Source organism: Urocampus carinirostris, chromosome 12 (genome assembly GCF_059441175.1).
Source record: "Urocampus carinirostris isolate Australia breed hairy pipefish chromosome 12, RoL_Ucar_1.0, whole genome shotgun sequence".
Taxonomy (NCBI): domain Eukaryota; kingdom Metazoa; phylum Chordata; class Actinopteri; order Syngnathiformes; family Syngnathidae; genus Urocampus; species Urocampus carinirostris.
In genome coordinates, this window is record NC_142360.1 from 456,548 (window position 1) to 476,689 (window position 20,142).

Below are 20,142 nucleotides of genomic sequence, written 5' to 3' on the forward strand. Positions count from 1 at the left end.
AAAACCACCCACGATAAGTGAAAATCCGCGAAGTAGCGACACCCCTTCAAAAAAAAAAAAAAAAAAAAAAAAATCATCTCATCTCATTATCTGCACTGCTTATGGAGCCCATCCCAGCCATCTCCGGGCAGTGGGCAGGGGACACCCTGAACTGGTTGCAGCTGCAAATCATATTAGTTCTCGCAGCTAGCTGTGTTCTTCATCAACGCACGAGCCGAGTGATCCACCGCTAAGAGTCTTACAGCTGGGCAATTTTACGTCCGCCCGGGACGATTGGAGACAAATTCACGACAGGGTTTTACTTGCACCGCACCGCGGGTGCCATTCGGTCGCTCCCGCGAGCGAGCCTCTAACCCGCGGTGCGGGTACTTTTGGGCACACGCCCGCCGCTGGGGTCGTCAGAAGAGCGGGCTCCCCCCAGTTACGTGTGTGACGCCGTGATCGGCGAACTCTCTCCATCACGCGGCCCAGGAATGACCTCCGCCAGCTGAAGGTTCTTGATTTTGGACTTCGGAAGACCGGAAGAAGGGTACAGTAATCGAGATGGAAGGTAACAAACGCATGAATCATAATCTCTGCATCCGACTGAGACAGCAAAGGGCGAATTTCAACAATGTTGCGAAGATGGAAAAAAGCTGTTTATTGATATTCTTAACGTGTGTTTGAAAGGACAGATTGGGGTCAAATGACACCTGAATTTTTGACTGAGTCACTCTGGGTAATATTACATTTGTCAATGTTCAGAACAGTTTTTGTGAACAAGTCACGGCATTTAGATGGACCAATAACTAACATTTTGGTCTTTTCAGAGTTAAGGCGCAAGAAGTTGAGTCTCACATTGTTTGTTTTTTTCTGGGAACGTTAATTTTGCTTTTTTTTTTTCTCTTTTGGCCAAAACTGAAAAAGTGTTTTTCATCATTTTCTGACATAAAAGTTTTCCGTTAGAGAAAATAAGGTGAATACATAATTTTAGGCGTCTTCTCCCCTCTATTTTCTTTAGTTACATTGTGGTAAAAAGTCTGTCACGCAAAGCGGCGTATTGATTACTCTGGGGACTAGCCGTCGAGTGTGCATGTGCGTGTGGCCCTCATGAAAGCTTCATTCACGTCGGGCCCCTTGTGACCTCCATTAATAAAACATTAATCTGAAACCCGCCCCCTCTGATCTCACCGTAACCTTTTCGTTTTACAGCAGCTGCTCCCCACTCGTTATTGATGCCGTTCAATTGTTAATGCCGGTAATTGTGATGTGACGAGAGACGGGGTGAAATGGATAACGCTTGTTTGTGATGTTTACCGTTTTCAATGTGGCCGGACATTCTCTGTGCTATAGTTTTGTCCATTTTTCATTAGCATAACTCATCAACAAGAATCCATTAGCATAATTTGTAAATATGAATTTGTTAAAATATAGCCATTACCAATTTTTTTTTAGCATGAAGCAGTTAGTATTTACCATTAGCATCACTTTTTAGCATGTATCCATTAGCATAACTGATCAACATGTACCCACTAGCATAGTTTGTAAATATGAAGTTGTTAAAATATAGCCATTACCAAAAATATTTAACATGAAGAAGATAGGATTTAGCCGTTAGCATCACTTTTCAGCATGTAATCTTAGCATAACTCATCAACAAGAGGCTATTAGCATAATTTGTAAATATGAATTTGTTAAAATGTAGCCATTACCAAATTGTTTGGGCTTAAGCATTTACCATTTAGCCAGCAAATATTTGGGCTGGCTATGCCAGCCCAACCCATTGCTGACAGTGTTTACAGCTAGCTTGCGCTAATACTTGGGCTGGCATAGCCAGCCCAACACTTTGCTAGCAGCGCACATAGCTGTTAGCATCCTTTCGCTAGCATCCACTCTTTGGAATTCACCATTTACCCATGGTTAAAGGTAATGTGGGTTGGGCCACCTCTGGACACTCCCTGGTTACTATGTCTACCCTCTGGGAAAGCCCTCATTACCATGACTACACTATTGCCCATGTATTCCGGATGGGGAAATCTCAAACCCCATTCATGTCTATGTAAGAAAAAAATCGTCTTTGTGAGGCTCCTGTGTTGTCATAGTGATCCCCATCCCTTACCAAAATCATTGCACGGGAGTCCCGGTCAGGCCGGAATTTTTGGTATAATTCGTTGGGCTCCAAAAGCTCTGGGAGGAGTACGCGTCAAACTTTTACGGAAGAAGATAGATATAATAATAATAATAATTTGGAAGAGATTAATAGTTGTGTGGCAATGCCACTCACAACACATTACAACTGTGCTTTCAGCTCAGTTAGTAATTAGTGTTGTGTGTTGCATTGCCATCACAACTAATAATAATATCTCGGGGGATTATATTAGTTGTGCTTGCGGAGCAATGTAGTCGTGCCTTGCGGAGCCATCACAACTAAATATTCATGTGTACACAATACTTTGTGTGTCTAGAACAAAGAAATAACACATTATGTCACAATTAAGACACTTGTTTACAGAGTTGTTTGGATAGCTGTTGATCTCAACAAGCTCTCAACAGGGTTCGTACGGGTGCTCGGAATCCTTGACAAAGCTTGAATTAAATGTCGTTTTCAAGGTCAGGAAAAGACTTGAATTTTGGGTGAAATGCTTGAAATTGTTGCAATTGTTATGTACCTTGGCAGTCCACACAATAAAGATAAAAAACGAGGGCGTTGGTGGCTTGTCGTTACGGCGTTGTCATGTGAAGTCACTGCCCCCTAATGATTGCACCCAAGCGTACAGCTGGATTTAGAATCCCAGCATTTGGCTCTTCAGATGTTTTTTAAATGGTATATTATCAAGATTAATAAAACATTATGCAAATTAATTAGTAATTATTATTTTAATGTTTAGCAGGGGATCCCTACAAAATACATTAAATATGGATTAAAATATTCACAGCTCTATCAAAACAAATTGTAAAATACAACAAATGTAGCTCTATACACACGGAACAGATTAGAAAAAAATTATATATGAACACTTCAGTGCTATAAATAAATAATAAGATGCAAATAATTAACTATTTTAACCAATTTAGACACAGGTCCTCTGTAAAGCATGCTTTTTTTTTAATAATTAAAACAAAAAGCAACGGTCCAGCAGATTGAATGCAATCGGATTTGGAGCAATCAATATCATTGAGTCCAAACTTTTTTGCTTTTTATAGATACAGTATTTTCTTTCTTTTTTCCTTCATATTGAACGCCATAACACCAAACACCTATAACCCCTTTCAGTGTTTGTAAACAAGTTCAAGTAGGCACGCTGTGCGTGCATTGATGAAGCAGAATGGCAGAATTCACATCAGTTTATAAAAGCTTGTTGACACAAAAAGATAATCGATGGGAACGGTTCAGAATAGCACAAAGCAGCAAGATAGTGACTTTATTTTAGTAATCAAATTTAACAAAAAGGAAAGTTATTTTGATCTGTGCTGGATTTCTTCCCTATAAGGTTCTGTAAAAATTGAGAAAATTGTCCTTAAAAGTGGTTGAAAAGTGTTTGAATTTGGCCATCTAAAAGGTTTGCAAACCCTGTGTCAATCTTAACTCAACACACAGAGTAAGTAGTATGACACAAACCACAAAAACGTTTAGAAACTCGTTCAATATCAAAAGCTTAAGCCGATTTTGGGCAAGCCTTCTGTGCCTCACATGCATCATAGAGAGGAGACACAACCAAGTTGTGCAATAACATTTCTCAAAAATATAAACATATTTAACAAGGAACATGGATGCTTAGAATCTTTCTAACAAGTTGTGTTGGCTGAAAGTCAAGCTCTCCGGCGCCTCAGTCTCATTATGAGGAGGTAAGTGACGCAACCAAATTGTGCTGCTACTTCAATAGATAATCCAAATGCAGTATATTAAACAGAGCATAAATGCTTAGAATCGTTCTAATATGTTGTCGGCTGAAAGGCAAGCTCTCCAGTGGCTCGCACACAATATGAATTAAAAAGACAACATAAACAAATAGTTCTACTACAAATGACTGTATATGCTAAGAAACATAAATTATTAGATAAGAGCTATACAAATAAATTGATGCCTTATGCACATTATGAAGAGGTAGAGGTACTTTTCTAGAAAATCCAAATATATTCAAAGAGCATGGATGCTTGGAATCATTATGAGAGAGCTATTGTGCCTAACACATATTTTGCAGAGGTAGAGAAAATACACGAACAAATAGTATTACTGCATCTAAAGAAAATCTAAATGTATTCTATTTAGAAACATAAATACTTAGAATAATTCTAAAAAGTTGTTTCGGCAAGCTCACTGGTGCCTTACTTACATTATAAAGAGGTGGAGAAGAGAAACATTCAAATTGTGGTACTACTCCAATAGAATTCTATCTATCCATCTACCCTGGTCATATCCCTCAAGAGGGGTGACCGACAACAAGACAAACACATACACGAGTCAAGTCATGTTTATTTGTATAGCCCTTAATCACAAAGAGTCTCAAAGGGCTGCACAGACCACAGCAAACCACAGACTATTATGGTCCGGAGCCTTCACTCTATAAATGAAAGTACCTAAAGCTTTCAACTTCTTCCAGCACCTGTCCATTCAACCTTATTTACAACGCCATGCCCTCTCCATCCGGTGAACACTTCTATCACCTTATTCTTGCCAACATTCACACATAATGTTCAACTATCACACACTTTTCCAAATTCCATTACCAATGTTTCCTCAGAATCACCCACAAGCGCTGTGTCATCTGCAAACAACAACTGACTTACCTGCCACACCGTTCCACTGTTATCATCATTTCTACACCTCTGCATTTACCTCTCTCACCACACCATCCATGTACACATTAAACAGCAAAGGTGACATCACACACCCCTATCCCAAACCAGTCAACACAGGGAACCACTAACTTGTCTCACTCCCCACTCTTACACATGCTCTGCTGTTCACATAAAAACTCTTCAATGCTTCCAACAACTTTCCACCCACTCCATACTAATGTATGGAGTGGGTGATGGTAATCCATCACCTGCCACAACGCCTCTCTATCAACCCTGTCATACACCTTTTCCAAGTCCATGAAAGCCAAACAAACATCCTTGCCTTTTGCAAAATATTTCTCACACACCTGTCGTACTGCAAACACCTGATCCACACATCCTATTCCTTTCCTGAAACCACTCTGCTCCTCCATAACCACCTCATCTGTTCTTTCTCTCACTCTCTTAATCAAGACTCTTCCATACAGCTTACCGACAACAAACTGATACCTCTCGGATTGCTACATTCATACGCATCACCTTTAAGCTTGTATAATGGCACAACACACTGACTACACCAATCAACAGGAACCACACCACTTAAAAATCATACAGTCAACAAGCGTACTAACCAGTCAATCATTCAGCAGTACAAGCATCCAACCCAGGCGCCTTCCCCCATTTCATTTCTTTCACTGCCATTTGCACCTCCCACGTTTCCACAGGCTACATTTAAATCACCCAACACGGGCATTCTCCCCATACCACCGATCGCCTCGAGTCTCACTTCTCTCCCATCCTCCACATTCACCACCTCCTCAAAATACTCTGCCCATCTCATCCTGACTGCACTATCGCTAACTAGCAATCTACTGTCCCACTGTCTCTTCCTTTACAGACTCGCTCTTTCTTACTCTTTTCACTTCTTTCCAGAACACTTTTTTCCTTTCCTAAAAGTACACTCCTATCTTTCGACACCGTTCATCATTTGCTTTCCTTTTCGCTGCTTCTACAACCGCTTTTAGCAACCTTTCCTTCACTTTATACCTTTCATACACAATAGAAAATTCAACTATATTCTAATGGGGAAAATGAATGCTTAGATTCTTTCTTGCCGTCTCTGTGTTGCGTCACCCTGACCCCAGTGACATGGCCACTTTTTTGTGTCCCATTTCATCTGGAGGGACGACAGCATGACCGACTTAGGTGCCGAGATGCTTAACTTGTGGGTGTTTGGGCATTTGGGTTGGCCATGGTCCAAAAAAGTTTGTGTGTGATTTTTTTTTGCTACTTTTTCCCCTTTTTATTTCCTTTTTTTTAAATTTTCTTTGTTTTTTTGTCTTACTGTCGGTCACCCCTCTCGGGCGATATGACCAGGGTAGATAGATTCTTTCTAACAAGTTGTATTTGGTAAAGGCAAGGTCTATGTTGCCTCATGCACATTAAAAAGAGGTAGAGAGCAACATGACCAAGTTGTATTCCGACATTAACATAAAATCCAAAAATATTCTAACAAGAAGCACAGATGCATAGAATCTGTTGAACAAGTTGTGTTATCATGAAGAGGTTGAGAAGTGAGACGACTAAATTGTACAACAACTTTTAGAGAATAAAATCCTATTCTAAAAAGACTGAAGGAAAGCTGCTCTTTAAAAGACTGCAGCTTTTCATTTGTAGTTTGTCTTTACTGATCATTTAAGTCGAGAGTAAACTTTATGGCGACGACGAAAGTCTTTCCACTGCACGAGCGCGCACTTCAGTTTATGTGCTGCGGAGCCCGTCATTTTTTTTCCTTCGGGAACTTAAAGGCAGTTCCTCTTGTGTGCTCGGAAAAGCTTTGATCTTCAAGTGCAGAGCGTAAGTAATGTAAACAACAATTCCTACAGGCGTGTTATTGTCGCTGTGACAGATTGTTTTCGGGGACTTGACAACAACCGTATTTTTAGAGTGTGGTAAACAACACCACGCTAGAATGGTGATGTATAGTCGAGGCACCACAGCTGGTCGGTGTGTGGGTGGGTCTTGAGGACAGTTTTTGAGGACCACTGCCTCTTAGGCATGCATTTTGGCGTTTGACGGCCACGGTTAGAGAAAGAAAGATTGGCTTACAAAAGAGCAAGGAGTACCGGTAGTTGAGTAGTTTTATCTCCATGCATCAGTGAGACGTCATTACGGCAATGGAAGTCTTCTCCGCATTTAACTTTCTAGGTTAAATGAAGAATAATTGAATTCATATCACTCATCAAGATCAACAAAGTACAATGCTTATTTGCTCCAAAAGTGTGCTCCATCGTTATTCATACATTGTCCTTGTAGCTAGCTTGCCAGAAGCTTAGATTTACACTATTAATGGACAGATAAAACTGGGAATGATTTAATTCATCCAACTCACCAAAATCAACAAAATACAGTGCTTATTTGCTTCAAAAGTATGATCAAATGCCATTTACAAGGTGTGCTTGTATGCAGCTTGCCTAAAGCATGGATTTACACCATTTATGGACAGATACAACTGGGGACAATTTCATACCTGTCAACCTGTACAGTTATGCCGTACAAAGTATGTTTTTTATGCATTTTAAGACAAGTACGACATACAAAGAAATCTGTACGGAAAAACGCGAATTTGTCAATGATGGGTACCATCCGATATACACCGACTATCACGAAACGGCAAATCAATCAAGTCAAAGGAGTTTGCTGCGGAAGCCTCTAACTCGGTATCGTTTTTTCATTGCAAACAAAGCGAGCGGTTTGATGCTTCTGTGCGGCATGCGTCTGCCGCCTGGGGATTTCCCATTATGCATCATTCCGGAAAAAAAAAAGGTGTACGATTATTTTGTATGGGAAAATACGACAGTTTGTACGAACATTGAGCCGTGGAGGTTGACAGGTATACAATTTAAATGTCACTCATCAAAATCAACTTATTACTGTGCTTATCTACTCCAAAAGTGTGCTCCATCGCAATTTGAACATTCTGCCTGTAGCTAACTTGCCAGAAGCTTGGATTTGCACTATTTATGGATGAATAAAACTGGGGACAATTTCATTCGTCACTCGTCAAAATCACCTAATTGCCGTGGTTATTGCTCAAAATGTATCCTCTGTTGCTCTTAACAAGTTGTGCTCATACGTGGCTTGCTAGAAGCATGGATTTACACTATATAAGGATGGATACAAAAAACTCTATTTTATCACCAACTCGCTAGACTTTACAAAGCACCAAAGATTCCGATTAATGAAGAGAAAGGTATTGTGGGAGGCAGTTCAGCCAAAACAATATGGGCATTTTCATGATGCTATGACGCAGATCAACATTTTTCATGACATTGACCAATAGAAGGAGAGGGACAACAAATTAATTCATGTAATATATCATGATTTCATCTTTGGCGATTTTAAAAATCAACGTTCCTCCTGGGAATCCATTTTTGTGACGTCATATCCGGCATGTAAAGGTATTTTATTTTATCAAATTATATTGTCTATAATTCCATATTACAACTATTTAAACAGAAGAGAATCGTACAGCTAATTTTACAAGTGTATTTTCAAAACAGTTACAACATGTCAGTAATATTTATACGTAAAGTCATATTTCACGGTCCTCACCAAATTGGGACATGAATTGGTTTACCTGGCACTAGGAGCACAGGCCCGATCCAATTACAGAGCTTCTGTGTTGCTTTGCTCTGCTCTGTAATTAGTAATGGCACTGACATTCCTCTGGCTCAGACCGACATGTTTATCCAACACTCGGTCACCGCAACGGCGAGATAATGTATAACCGTAACCAGTAGCAACCCTGTCAACAGAGAAAACTTGGAAACTAGTCTTCCTCAAACTGACATTAACCTGTGACTACGTTTATGTGCTGGCAATAATCCCATTTGAAATAGAATACTGGAATCCCTTGCTACTTTGTACTTTGCAGCCTTAGTCTTGTGGTGTGACACCTTGACTCCAAACTGTAGTTAAAATTTGCTGGAGCAAACCTCATATGCTTCAGTAAAGTCTCGGGTAATGCAAAAAGCAACATATTAAAAATTTGCACACCTTCTTTTTTATTTCCAAGCCATATGTACCCATGAAAAGAGCTATTCAGATGCTCCCCTTCTTACGACTTACGTAAAATGTTGGATACAAACATTTTTTTCGGGATGTCAAAAAATATCCGCACATTGCTTTAAGTTAGATTTTGTATTGTGTGCACCTTTTTCCGAATAGAGGACAGTGCTGTAGTGCTTCTTTCCACCACGTGGCGCAATGAGAGGTCACCCAGCATCCACCCGAAAGTAAAGAAATACGCTTCCTCTTCCTAGTTCGTGTGTAATCACACTGCACTGTATCATTTTTAACATTTTATTGTTTAATATATCAAGCATCCATTCGATATGGTTGGTGTAAGGTTTGAAGTTTAAAGAAGAGGCGAACAGTTTCTTTGGAAATGAAAGTGGAATAACAAAGCTTGATGCGGTTGAGAAAATCGTTGGATTGCTTTTCTTTGTCCACTTTTTACCACACAGAAGGAAGTCGCCTTACTCTTTCAAAAGTAAGTTAAACTTAACTTTATTTATCTTTATAGTCAAGTCATGTTTATTTGTATAGGCCTTAATCACAACGAGTCTCATAGGGCTTCACAAACCACAGAATATCAACGCCTAATGTGTAGCTTTGTTTTTCATTTCTATGCTTTATGATTCAGCCTGCTTTGTAACGCTATAGAACATATTATTTTATTAAACGTATATTTCAGTTTCAAAACAATACAGGTTACTTATACAAGCCTTAAACATACTTATATTAAACTTAAACATACATTCCATAAACAATATAGCAATGAAGCAACTTATGAACAAATTCAACTTGCGAAAGATCGTCCGGAACCTTTCTCGTTCGTAAGTTGGGGAGCGTCTGTATATGGCTCAAGCCATAAGTTCCCGACCCCTGCTGTATGGTATATGATGAACGCATTTTTTCTTTAAAAAAAAAACAAATTATTTTTTTGCACAATTCTCATGGTTACATTTGTGGGGGTTAATTATACCCATTTGACTATTGCTGACATTGTCTGCTAAGAGAGCAAATGTGTAATGCATTGCAGCTCTTTTTTTCCCCCCATTTTTTCCACCTATTATGAACAGCAGCCATGCAGCCGTGGTCTAATATCCCTGGTCTACTGTTGCTGTGAGTGTGGGACGGCAGAGCGCATGTTAAAAAGGGGGGCGGAGGGGTCTACCCAGGCCTACGCTATTTCACGGAATTCTGCATCATACATGTACAGGGTTCTGATCACTATTGGGGATCGCTTCAGCGGCCCAAACCGAAAACAAAATGTGCTCTGCAATTGCGCATCGAGTACTTTTAAGCACCATGGTGAGAATTTTTGTTTAATATTTTCAAATTCATATTTTTTGACTTGCAATGCACCAACCTATTACAGTATTTCATTTCATCCTTTAACTTAATATTGCCTTGATTTAGCGCACCATACCATGCGCACACACACCATCTATCCATCCATTATCTGCACCGCTTATCCTCAGCAGAGTTGTGGGGGTGCTTGAGCGCATCCAAGCCATCTTTGGGCAGTGGGCAGGGGACACCCTGAACTGGTTGCAAACCAGTCGCAGGGCACACAGAGACAGACAACTCCCTTGCTCATTCACACATGGGGACAATCTGGACTGGCAAATTAACCTGACATGCATGTTTTTGGGAATGTGAGGGGAAACCCGAGTGCCCAGAGGACACCCACGCAGGCACGAGAACATGCAATCTCCACACGGGGAGGCTGCAGTAGGAGAACTTGAACCCTCAACCTCCGCACCTTGGGGCTGCATGCTAACCACCCAGCCGCCGTACTGCCCCACACACACCATACTTTGATTATTTCCTTTAGGCAATCCAAACGAAGTGTTTTGAAGAGTACAAAATACAAATACTCACATCATGAAGTTCAACGTGCCTTCTCGCTACTAGGCCGATAAATACTTCCATGTGCTGACAAAGGCCGTGGGAATGAGCGAGTAAGGAACGCTGGTCACGCTGTCCCAAGAGTCTGACGATGGATCATAGCAGTCTAAGGTTTTACACCGTTGAGCCCCGAAATACCCCCCAACCACATACAGTCTAGTCCCAGATGCTACCGCGTGACAGCTGATCCGTTTGGCGGTCACGTCACTGAACTTGGACCACTGGTACGTCTCACTGTTGAAGCGGTAGGCGGAGCTGGCCGAGAATTCTGTATCGCCGCCGATCACCACCACATGATTTCCAACAACGGCCGCCGCAGTGTAACGCCAAAGCTGCGGACACGATGTCGGAACCGACCATCGGTTCTGCAATGGGTCGAAGCACTGAACTTTGGGGTATTTGTCTCTGTTGACACTGGTCCCTCCGAAGGCAAAGAGCTTATTTTTCGCCCCAACAACGGCGGCGTTGCTAACTCCTTCTCTGAGCGGCGCTACCAGCGTCCATTTGTTGGTCTGGGGGTCGTACTGTTCCACTTGTTTCAGTGATACGGACGGGGAAGCGGGGAAGGATCCCGCGATAGAGGTGTGTCCTCCGACAACATAGAGGATGTGATCAAGTTCGGCCGAGCCGTGTCCGAATCTGGCGACGAGCATGGGCGCCGCTTTGGACCACTCGTCATGTAAAGTGTCGTAGGTCCAGACATCTTTGGAAGCACCGTTTTCGGAGCCACGCCCTCCTGTGACGTAAACCTGCAACACAAAGACTAGATGTGCAGTACTGGAATTGTGCTTGTTTCCGACCTTAAATACAATAGTCCCAGGGGATACTACATCTCCGCCTTATGTTTTGACTTTACAGTGCAGGTCAAGATGTTTTTTCTGCCCCATTTAGGACATTTTACCTACTATATGACATCAACATCAAACTGTTTTGCGTGCCCAAAAACTTTGTTACGTCTCTAAAAAGCCTGTCTGCAACTGTTCAACGTCATAAAATGCTGATCTGCTATTGGTTTTTGTCAAGAGTATCATGAAAATGCTGATTTGCCATTGTCTGAACTACCTACCACGATGCCTTTATTTCTCTTCATTCAGTTCAGAATTCTGCGAGCTTTGTAGAGACTTTGCAAGTTAGTGTGATACACTACTGTACTGTAACCGATCGACAATTATAACAACGAAGAAACGATTAAGGAAATAAAATTTACTAAGGGCATGACAAACCTTGCAAATGTAAGTTTTAATAACAGTTTGAATTTGAATTGCTGTCTCCTCAACTTGGTGTGATACAATACTGTATATTTTGTGCAGTATTCATTAGCTATAGGTCTAAAATTTGCAGTGATGCTACAGGGAAAAGAAATAACATAAAATGGAAATGAAGCTTGAGATAATGAGGAAATACAACGAAGGCACTTGCTAAGGAATCTGGCTGTAATAAATTGCTGAATGGGAAAACTATTAAGAGTAAGGAGGCTATGCAAGATCTTTACCTTACAACCAATGGCACAGGCGCTGCATTCCTTCCTGGGACTGGGGATGTCTGTTTTGGGGGTGATCTCTTTGGTCTTGTTGTCAATCACATAGACTTTGTCGCACATAAAAGTTTGCCCTCCCAGGAGCAGCAAGGCCTGGCTGACTTTCCTAGGCCGGGCGCAGAATCCAGTCACAATGCCATCGTTTTGCAAGATCCTCATCTTGCATCGTACGGCGTCCTCAACAATCTCTCGCCCTACCTTGTGGCACATAACCAGCTCTTCTGAAGCTACGTTATTCAGGAGATACGTCTCCGGCAGGAGAGCTAGACGGACGCAACGCAGAAGTTCGGGCAATTCTCCATGCCTCTGCTCCATATCGACCTTCACCCAATCGATGACTGCTTCGTACACTAAACTCTCGTCCTCCACCTCCAACTCTTCACTGAGAATCAGCTCCCTCACTTTGTCTCGGGGGAGGTTGAGGAAGTCTTCAGTTTTGTAGAGAGTGGCGAAGTTGGCCAGGCACATTCTCCAGGACAGCTCGTACAGTCTCTGGCACTGATGTGCATCTGACAGGAGCATCATGCCTAAACAATTGGACTGATGGAGATTTTTTTCCAAGAACTCTGACGCTGCATCTCTTATGTCGTGGAACTGAAGCATGTCGCCAGCCTCCAGCAGGGACTCAGCGTTCTCCTCGTTGATAATGATCCGGGCCGAGTAGGCGTAGTCCAAAAGGAGTTCCAAAACCTCTGGGTGTAGCGAGTCGTGGAAGTTGACTTCGGCATCGCGGCTTTCCCGCAGTCCACCGCTGAACATGGCCTCAAAGTAACGGCTACAGGAGGCGAGAACGGCACGATGGCAGGGGAAGTTCTGGTTTCCGGCCTTCAGGACCACATCCGTGAAGACTTTACGCTTGCGGAGTAAGTTGAGTTGAGTCAGGAGGCTGTCTGCGTGGGAAGTCTTGTGGAAGAGTTGGATGTTCATGGAGCCAGAGCTGGAGCGGGACTTTCTGTTTTCGTGACTGCTGACCGACATTTTATATTTCAAAGCTGCGAAAAAAAAAATCAAGAAATACCAGAGATTAGCAGAGGAGAAACGCTGCAGGTTGTTGCAGAATACAGTAGGCCCTCAGGATACGGCGACCACTTTAGGGTGTGACATACAATGTATGGCATTTTCCCCACTGTACGGCATCAACAATAAGTTATTTATTTTTGTCTGCTTCATAAGGACTATGACTCAGGCAACACAAAAATTTATTTTTGTACGGTATTTATACCCTATTTTTCCCAAGGCTTGCAGTGATGTAAAGGGAGAAGAAAAATCAATAAACCAAAGAAACGAAGGTTCATTAAATTGCAGGTTCGAATCCCGGCTCCTCCATGTTACATGTCGAAGTGTCCTTGGATAAGACACTGAACCCCTAATGCCCCCAATAAGCAGGTTAGCGCCTTACATGGCTGCACGGCCGCTATTGGGAAATGTGAAGCACACTGTAAAGCGCTTTGGGAAGTCATTGACTTGAAAAGCGCTATATAAATGCAGATCATTTCATTTAGAACACAATAAAGTAACAAGGATCCAAATTGCTATCTTTTCTAAATTGCATGTTCGTAACCAATCGAGGTAAAAAAAATGTTCCTATACTTGTATATTTATTAATGTTATTTTTTCAAATGCATGTAAACTACTAACGTTTTTGTTAGCTTTTTAAAACATTTTTATAAGGGACCAGAGGGTCTGGAGCCAATTAACCATAGGTTTTTATTCATCACTATACTTGTATTCCCCTTTGCAGTCAATAACTCAAAATAGATTAATATCAAAACCCAGGGTTATATTGTAGCATGTTGTTAGGCAGTAGTAATAAAACATTGTATTATGTGTAACTACGGAAATGAACTCTGGACTTTAAGCAGATACGCAGAAACTATCAAGAAACTCTGAAAATGTTCAAACAAACGGCCTTCCCTCACACCCCTGTTACTCATAACCCCGGTCTTATATTACATTATTCCACCCTTACACTTTTCGAGCTCGTAAGTCACTTGTGACAGCCAATGAATGACCCACCTACAGACCGTGTAAAACATGTCACAAATAGAAATGCAGTATCCAATAGCAAAGAATAATGAGATTCAAAGGTTTCTTTCCTTCTATATCGTTTTTCCAGGACTGATATAGTCCAGGCGTGTTTCTAAGTTGTTAAAGTCAAGTGTCAGGACACAAAAGCAGTTATTCATGAAGGCAGCATACTTGTTAAAGTACAGTACAATAAGATGTAGTGTTTCGTTTGGTTTCCAGTACAATTATTAGGCTATTTTAGGATACACGTAGGGATCTACGTAATTATAATGGCGGTGCGTGAACAATGCAAGACTCAGCATCAAGTGCTATGCTTCCTCAGTCATGGACTACATTTTCACCACCATAGACAGCATCACTTCTAAAAAACAGATCACCATGTACCCTAACCAGCAGAGCTGAATGCCCGCAACATCGCCTTCAGATATGGAGACTAACAGGATTACAGAACTGACAGAGCTGACCTGGAACAGGGCATCAAGAAGGCCAAGCACTGCTATAGGCTGAGGATGGAGGAGCACTTCTCAAACTCCAACCCCTGACGTATGTGGCAAGGCATTCGAGTCATCACTGACTAAAAGCTCACCAACCCCTCCTCCTCCCTCTGACACATCCTTGCTGAATGAGCTCAACAAATGTTATGCTCGTTTTGAGAAGGACAACCACCAACTGCAATAAATCCTAAGCTGGCTGCTGATCACCAACCACTAATACCCTTCACTAATAAAGTTGAAGCAGTGTTGGGCAGGATCAATGGACACAAAGATGCAAGCCATGATGGTATCGTATCCCCGGGCATGTTGTCAGAGCATCTGCTGGAGATTTGGCAGGGGTCTTCACAGACCTATTCAACCTGTCCCTGGCACAGGCTGTTGTCCCAGCCAGCTTCAAATCCACCGCCATAGTGCCGGTACCAAAAACACTCCACCCGACGTGCCTCAATGACTATCGTCCAGTGACACTCACCCCCATCATCACCAAGGATGGTGTTGCCTGAGTCGTAAAGTCCGGACAAAAAAGACACATACCAAAATACTGTTTATAGACTTCAGCACAGCATTCAACGCGGTTATCCCCTCATAGCTGGTTAACAAACTTACAGATTTTGGCATCACTACTTCTATCTGGAACTGGTTGATGGAATTTTTAACCAACAGGCGCTGCATGATTGGCTTGACAGCTACTGCTCCTCCACCCTCACTAGAGCTGCACGATTTTGTAAACTATGCCTTGCCTTTATTTGTTGGTCCCATTAAAAACCTGCTTCCGATTGGCCGGGACTGTTAAACCACGAAGTGTGAAGATTCTTGTTGGCCAAACACTCTGTCAATTAAATAATAAATAGGAACTATGAATCCTTGAAAAAAACCAAGTGGCTTGCCGTTACACTATTGCACTACATCACATCACGATATTGATCTGATTTCGGTGAATCGTGCGGCCCTAACCTTCACCATAAACACTGATTACCGTAAGGCTGTATGTGAAGTCCATTCCTCCACTCCCTTTTCACGCACGACTGCAAACCCAAACACAGCTCCGTCGTTATCATTTAGTTTGCAGACGACTCTAGGGTAATTGGCCTCATCAAAAACAACTCTGAAGAAGTTCCACCTCTCTTTGGACATCTTGATGATCTTTTACCGATGCACCATCAAGATCATTCTAACCAGTTGCGTCACAGCCTGGTATAGTAACTGCTCGGTCGCTGACCGCAAGGCGATACAGAGGGTGGTGAAAACCACCCAACGTATTACTGGGGCCTCTCTTCCTGCCATCATGGACATCTAAAGAAATCGTTGCCTCAGGAGAGCTACAAACATAATAAAGGAATCCTACCACCCAGCACACAAACTGCTTGCCCTCCTGCCCTCTCTGGGAGGCACTACAGGAGCCAACGAACTAGAACCACCAGGTTCAAAATCAGCTTCTTCCCCACAGCTGTCTTCCTGCTGAACTCTGAATTAGTATTTAGTATTATCTTTAGTATTACTAGTATTTAGCTCATTCAACGTTAACGCAATTTAGTCCCTGAAAAATGGTTGTGGTTCTGTTTATCCGGTCTTAAGTTAGCCCTCAATTTTTATCTTTCACTTTTTAACTAAATCAAAACGACTTCTAAGAAACCAGAGCCTTGGGATCTTTAACATTTTTGATATATTCGTCTTTTAAACCAGTAGAAGTTTATGGCGACTTTATTATGCAAGCACCTTCAAAAGCCTTCTCTGCTCTTCAACCATGAACCAGTAATAAACTCTGCACGACACAAAACGCTTTGCAATTCCTCTCCGATACAATCCATCCATTTTCTGTGCCACTTATCCCCACTGGGTTGACGGGGAGCCCATCCCAACCATCTTTGGCTGTGTGCAGGGGACACACTGAACTGGTTGCCAGCCTGTCGCAGGACCAACAACTCACTTTCTCATTCACCTATGTACAATTTGGTATGGCCGATTGACCTGACATGCATGTTTTTGAAATGTGGGTGGAAACTGGAGTGCCCGAAGAAAACCCACAAAGGCCAGGGGAGAACATGCAAACTGCACAGAGAGGTAGCTGGAATTGAACCCCCGTGGACTTTGTTGGAATCAATGACAAGATTATTCTGTTGTACAGACGCTGCCCTACTTACGGACGATCGTTCGTAAGTTGAATTTGTTCGTAAGTTGCTTCAGTGCTATATTTTGTATATTTACATATGTTTAACGCTTGTATAAGTAACCTGTATTGTTTTGTACCAAAAATACATTCAATAAAATAATATGCTCCACAATGATGAATAAAGTTAAGTTTAACATACTTTTGGAAGATGGGCTTCAAGAGTTACTGGTATTAAGTGGCCAAAAAAAAAGCAATCCAACCATTTTCTCAACCGCATCAAGGAAAAGAAGAAAATTATTCCACTTTCATTTCAAAAGAAACGGCTTTCCTCTTCAAAACACTTAACACCAACCTGATTGAATGGATGCAAGAGATAGTATACAATAAAAATGTCAGTTCTTAGCGCGCTGAAGATACAGTATAGAATGTTTACACATGAGCTAGGAAGAGGAAGCAGATTTTACTTCCGGGTGGATGTTGGGTGACCTCTCACAGCGCTACACGCCGGAAGCGGCGGAAAGAAGCACTACAGTACTGTCCTGTACTCCGAAAAAGGTGCACACAATACAAAATCTAACTTGCAGCAATGTCCTGATATTTTTCGACATCCCGAAAAAAAGGATCGTATCTCCCATTTTTCGTAAGGCGAATGGTCGTAAGTAGGGGAGCGTCTAACGTGGGTTCTTTTTAACGTATTTTCTAGATCTTTTCAACTTGTACAAGCATCCTTAGACGTCAAATCTTGTTGTAACAATGTAGACTTTTTTGGATCAATAACAATAAAGATTATTTCGTTGTATTCTAAATGTTAGCTCCTCAAAATTATTTTTTAAAAACACATTACTTCTACTCTCTCCACCTTGATAAATAAGACTTTTGGGAAGAACCATTGGTCTTTTTACACCTTCTTATAGTGAAAGGTTGCTGTTGAAGATTGTTTTAGCTCGTTTTATATTATTCCATAAATATTAGTCTTTTCAGATAATTTTCTAATCAATTGTCAACCAAATAAAACGACTTTAGGAAAGCATTTTCGGGGTCGTTTTAACAACTTTTTTTTTAACTAGTACAAGCACCTTGAGACGTCAAATCTTGTTGTAATAGATAGATAGATAATTTATTCATCCCCGCAGGGAATTCACACTTCCAGCAGCATCCCTGCGCTTGAGAACAAAACAATAATAAAATAATACAATACACAAATACCCAATGTGACGTGTTAATACCCAATGTAGCGTGTTATATAGAGTATCTAGATAGTGCTACACAGAATACACACTGCAATAAAAATACGGTAATATGCAATGTCTGGGGTGTGGTTTAATGTGGGACTTTACTCAGCCGGGTGGAGTTAAAGAGCCTCATGGCATGAGGAAGAAAATATCTCCTCAGTCTGTCCGTGGTACAAGACTGTGACAGAAGTCTGTCGCTGAAGCTGCTCTTCTGTCTGGAGATGGACAATGATAATAAGGATTATTCTATTTAATTCTAATGCTTGCACCTCAAAAGTCGTCTTTTTAGAAATACTGTACGTTTTTGCTATATACTCTTGCACTAAAAGTTACTTTTGGAAGGAACCTTGGGGTCTTTATTGACTTATTTTCAAACATCTTGATCGACATCTTGACAGACGTCTTAATGGGGCGGCGGTTGCTCAGGAAGTAGAGCGCTAGTCTTGGGATCAAGAGATCGCAGTCCGAATCCCGGCTCCTCCGTGAGACATGTCTAGTCTAGCATGAGCGCCCAAAAACTTACCAAAAACAACGTTTCAGGCGTTATTCTATTCAATTTTAAACCAAATAAATACAATCTTTAGGAAGGTTTGAGGTAGTTTGCGTCTTTTCAACGTCTATTCGTGTACCGTTAAGGATTTGTTAGTCCCCCAAAAGTCTTCTTTTCAGATATTTTTACTCAATTTTCAAACCAAATAAAGACGGCATTCGGCGCTTAGGGTTCGTTTTAACGTCTTTTAAACTACTGAGAAGTTGGTGGCCACATTTATTATGCAAGCACCTTCAAAATCCTTTTTGGTTTCTTTGAAATTTTATAGTATAAACTTTTTTTTTTTTTTAAGCACACAACACAGAACTAATCGCAGTTCCGTTTCGATCTTTTGTTCCCGAACCGGACGACATGAAATGGGCTTTTGGGCGGAAATCCCATTAGTGCGACCTCCTTCACAAAAAGCTAAACCCTGGACGGGAACCCAAGTAAGGGGATCACCACAACTCGCAGATGTGGAGTAAACACAACGTGTGGCTTTGTGGAAGCAAACTTACCTTAAAAAAACGTTAGCCAGTGACGATCCGTGCAATCTTCTGACAAAAGTATCCCTTTTTTATCGTTGTTTTTCAATCAAACCAGCTTTTCCAGTCCAGAACTATTCTGCGAGTGGAGAAATTGGTGGGGTTATTCGCCATTTGTCCAAACGTGGAGTCAATGAAGAAAAAGAGAGGCATTCATAACAGCGCTGTGTAATTGTCTAGTGTCCCCCTTCCCCTTCCACCCAGGGGTGGATTTTGGCCAATCAGATTGTAGGACCGGTCCCACACTTTACGTCGGAACATTTTATTAGGGACACTGAAAATATACAAACTGATTTTTTTTAAATAGGGGTCGTAAATTGAAATTGTTGTATGACTCGGGATAGAGGGCATTGGCAACAATCAAGTTAGGCTCCTTACTAAATAAAAAAAATATTTACAGTTGGGAGTAATTTCATTTGAAATGTAAACCTAATACCTCCAGATTACTGACACTAAAAAGTAGCGCTTTACTCTGAAAGTAACTATCTCGTTACAATTTACTATATATGTAACCCCGGTGTACTTGTCCCACCAAAGATCCACATTCACGCTGGACTGGATGATGAGGTTTTTATTACAGTTACTGCAAATGAATGAGTCACAACATTAGCAAATGCGGCAAGCTGTCACAGTTATTTGCCTTCAACTTCTCGACGACAACCACCACAACAATGACGTAATCTTGAAACAACGGGATCTTGTTTGCCGAGATCGGCGTGCAGACGAAAACTCGAACCACGAGACCAAAACAACAATGGCGGAACTGCCTGACGAAAAGTTTGGAGTGCGGTAAATATTTGTTTAAAAAAAATGTAATCGGGTAAAAATGAGAATTTTGTGTCAAAAAAGTTGCATCCTAGGGACGCACGTTGACTTGACAGTATGCGTCCCCAGCAAAAATGATGCGTCTAGGACGCAGGGATGCGGGCA

General features: G+C 41.5%; 1 protein-coding gene across 1 annotated transcript in view; it reads right to left on the bottom strand.

Moving 5' to 3' along the window:
- Positions 1–19,400, bottom strand: part of enc3 (ectodermal-neural cortex 3) — a 31,489-nt gene extending 12,089 nt beyond the window's left edge. The window contains exons 1-3 of the mRNA XM_088349112.1: positions 19,186–19,400; positions 12,230–13,266; positions 10,711–11,486 (exon numbers count right to left, since the gene is read on the bottom strand). Coding sequence (XP_088205238.1) covers positions 10,740–11,486; positions 12,230–13,252 — 1,770 coding nt within the window. The 5' untranslated portion in view covers positions 13,253–13,266; positions 19,186–19,400 and the 3' untranslated portion in view covers positions 10,711–10,739. The remainder of the gene's footprint in view (positions 1–10,710; positions 11,487–12,229; positions 13,267–19,185) is intronic.
- Positions 19,401–20,142: the final 742 nt, after the last annotated feature.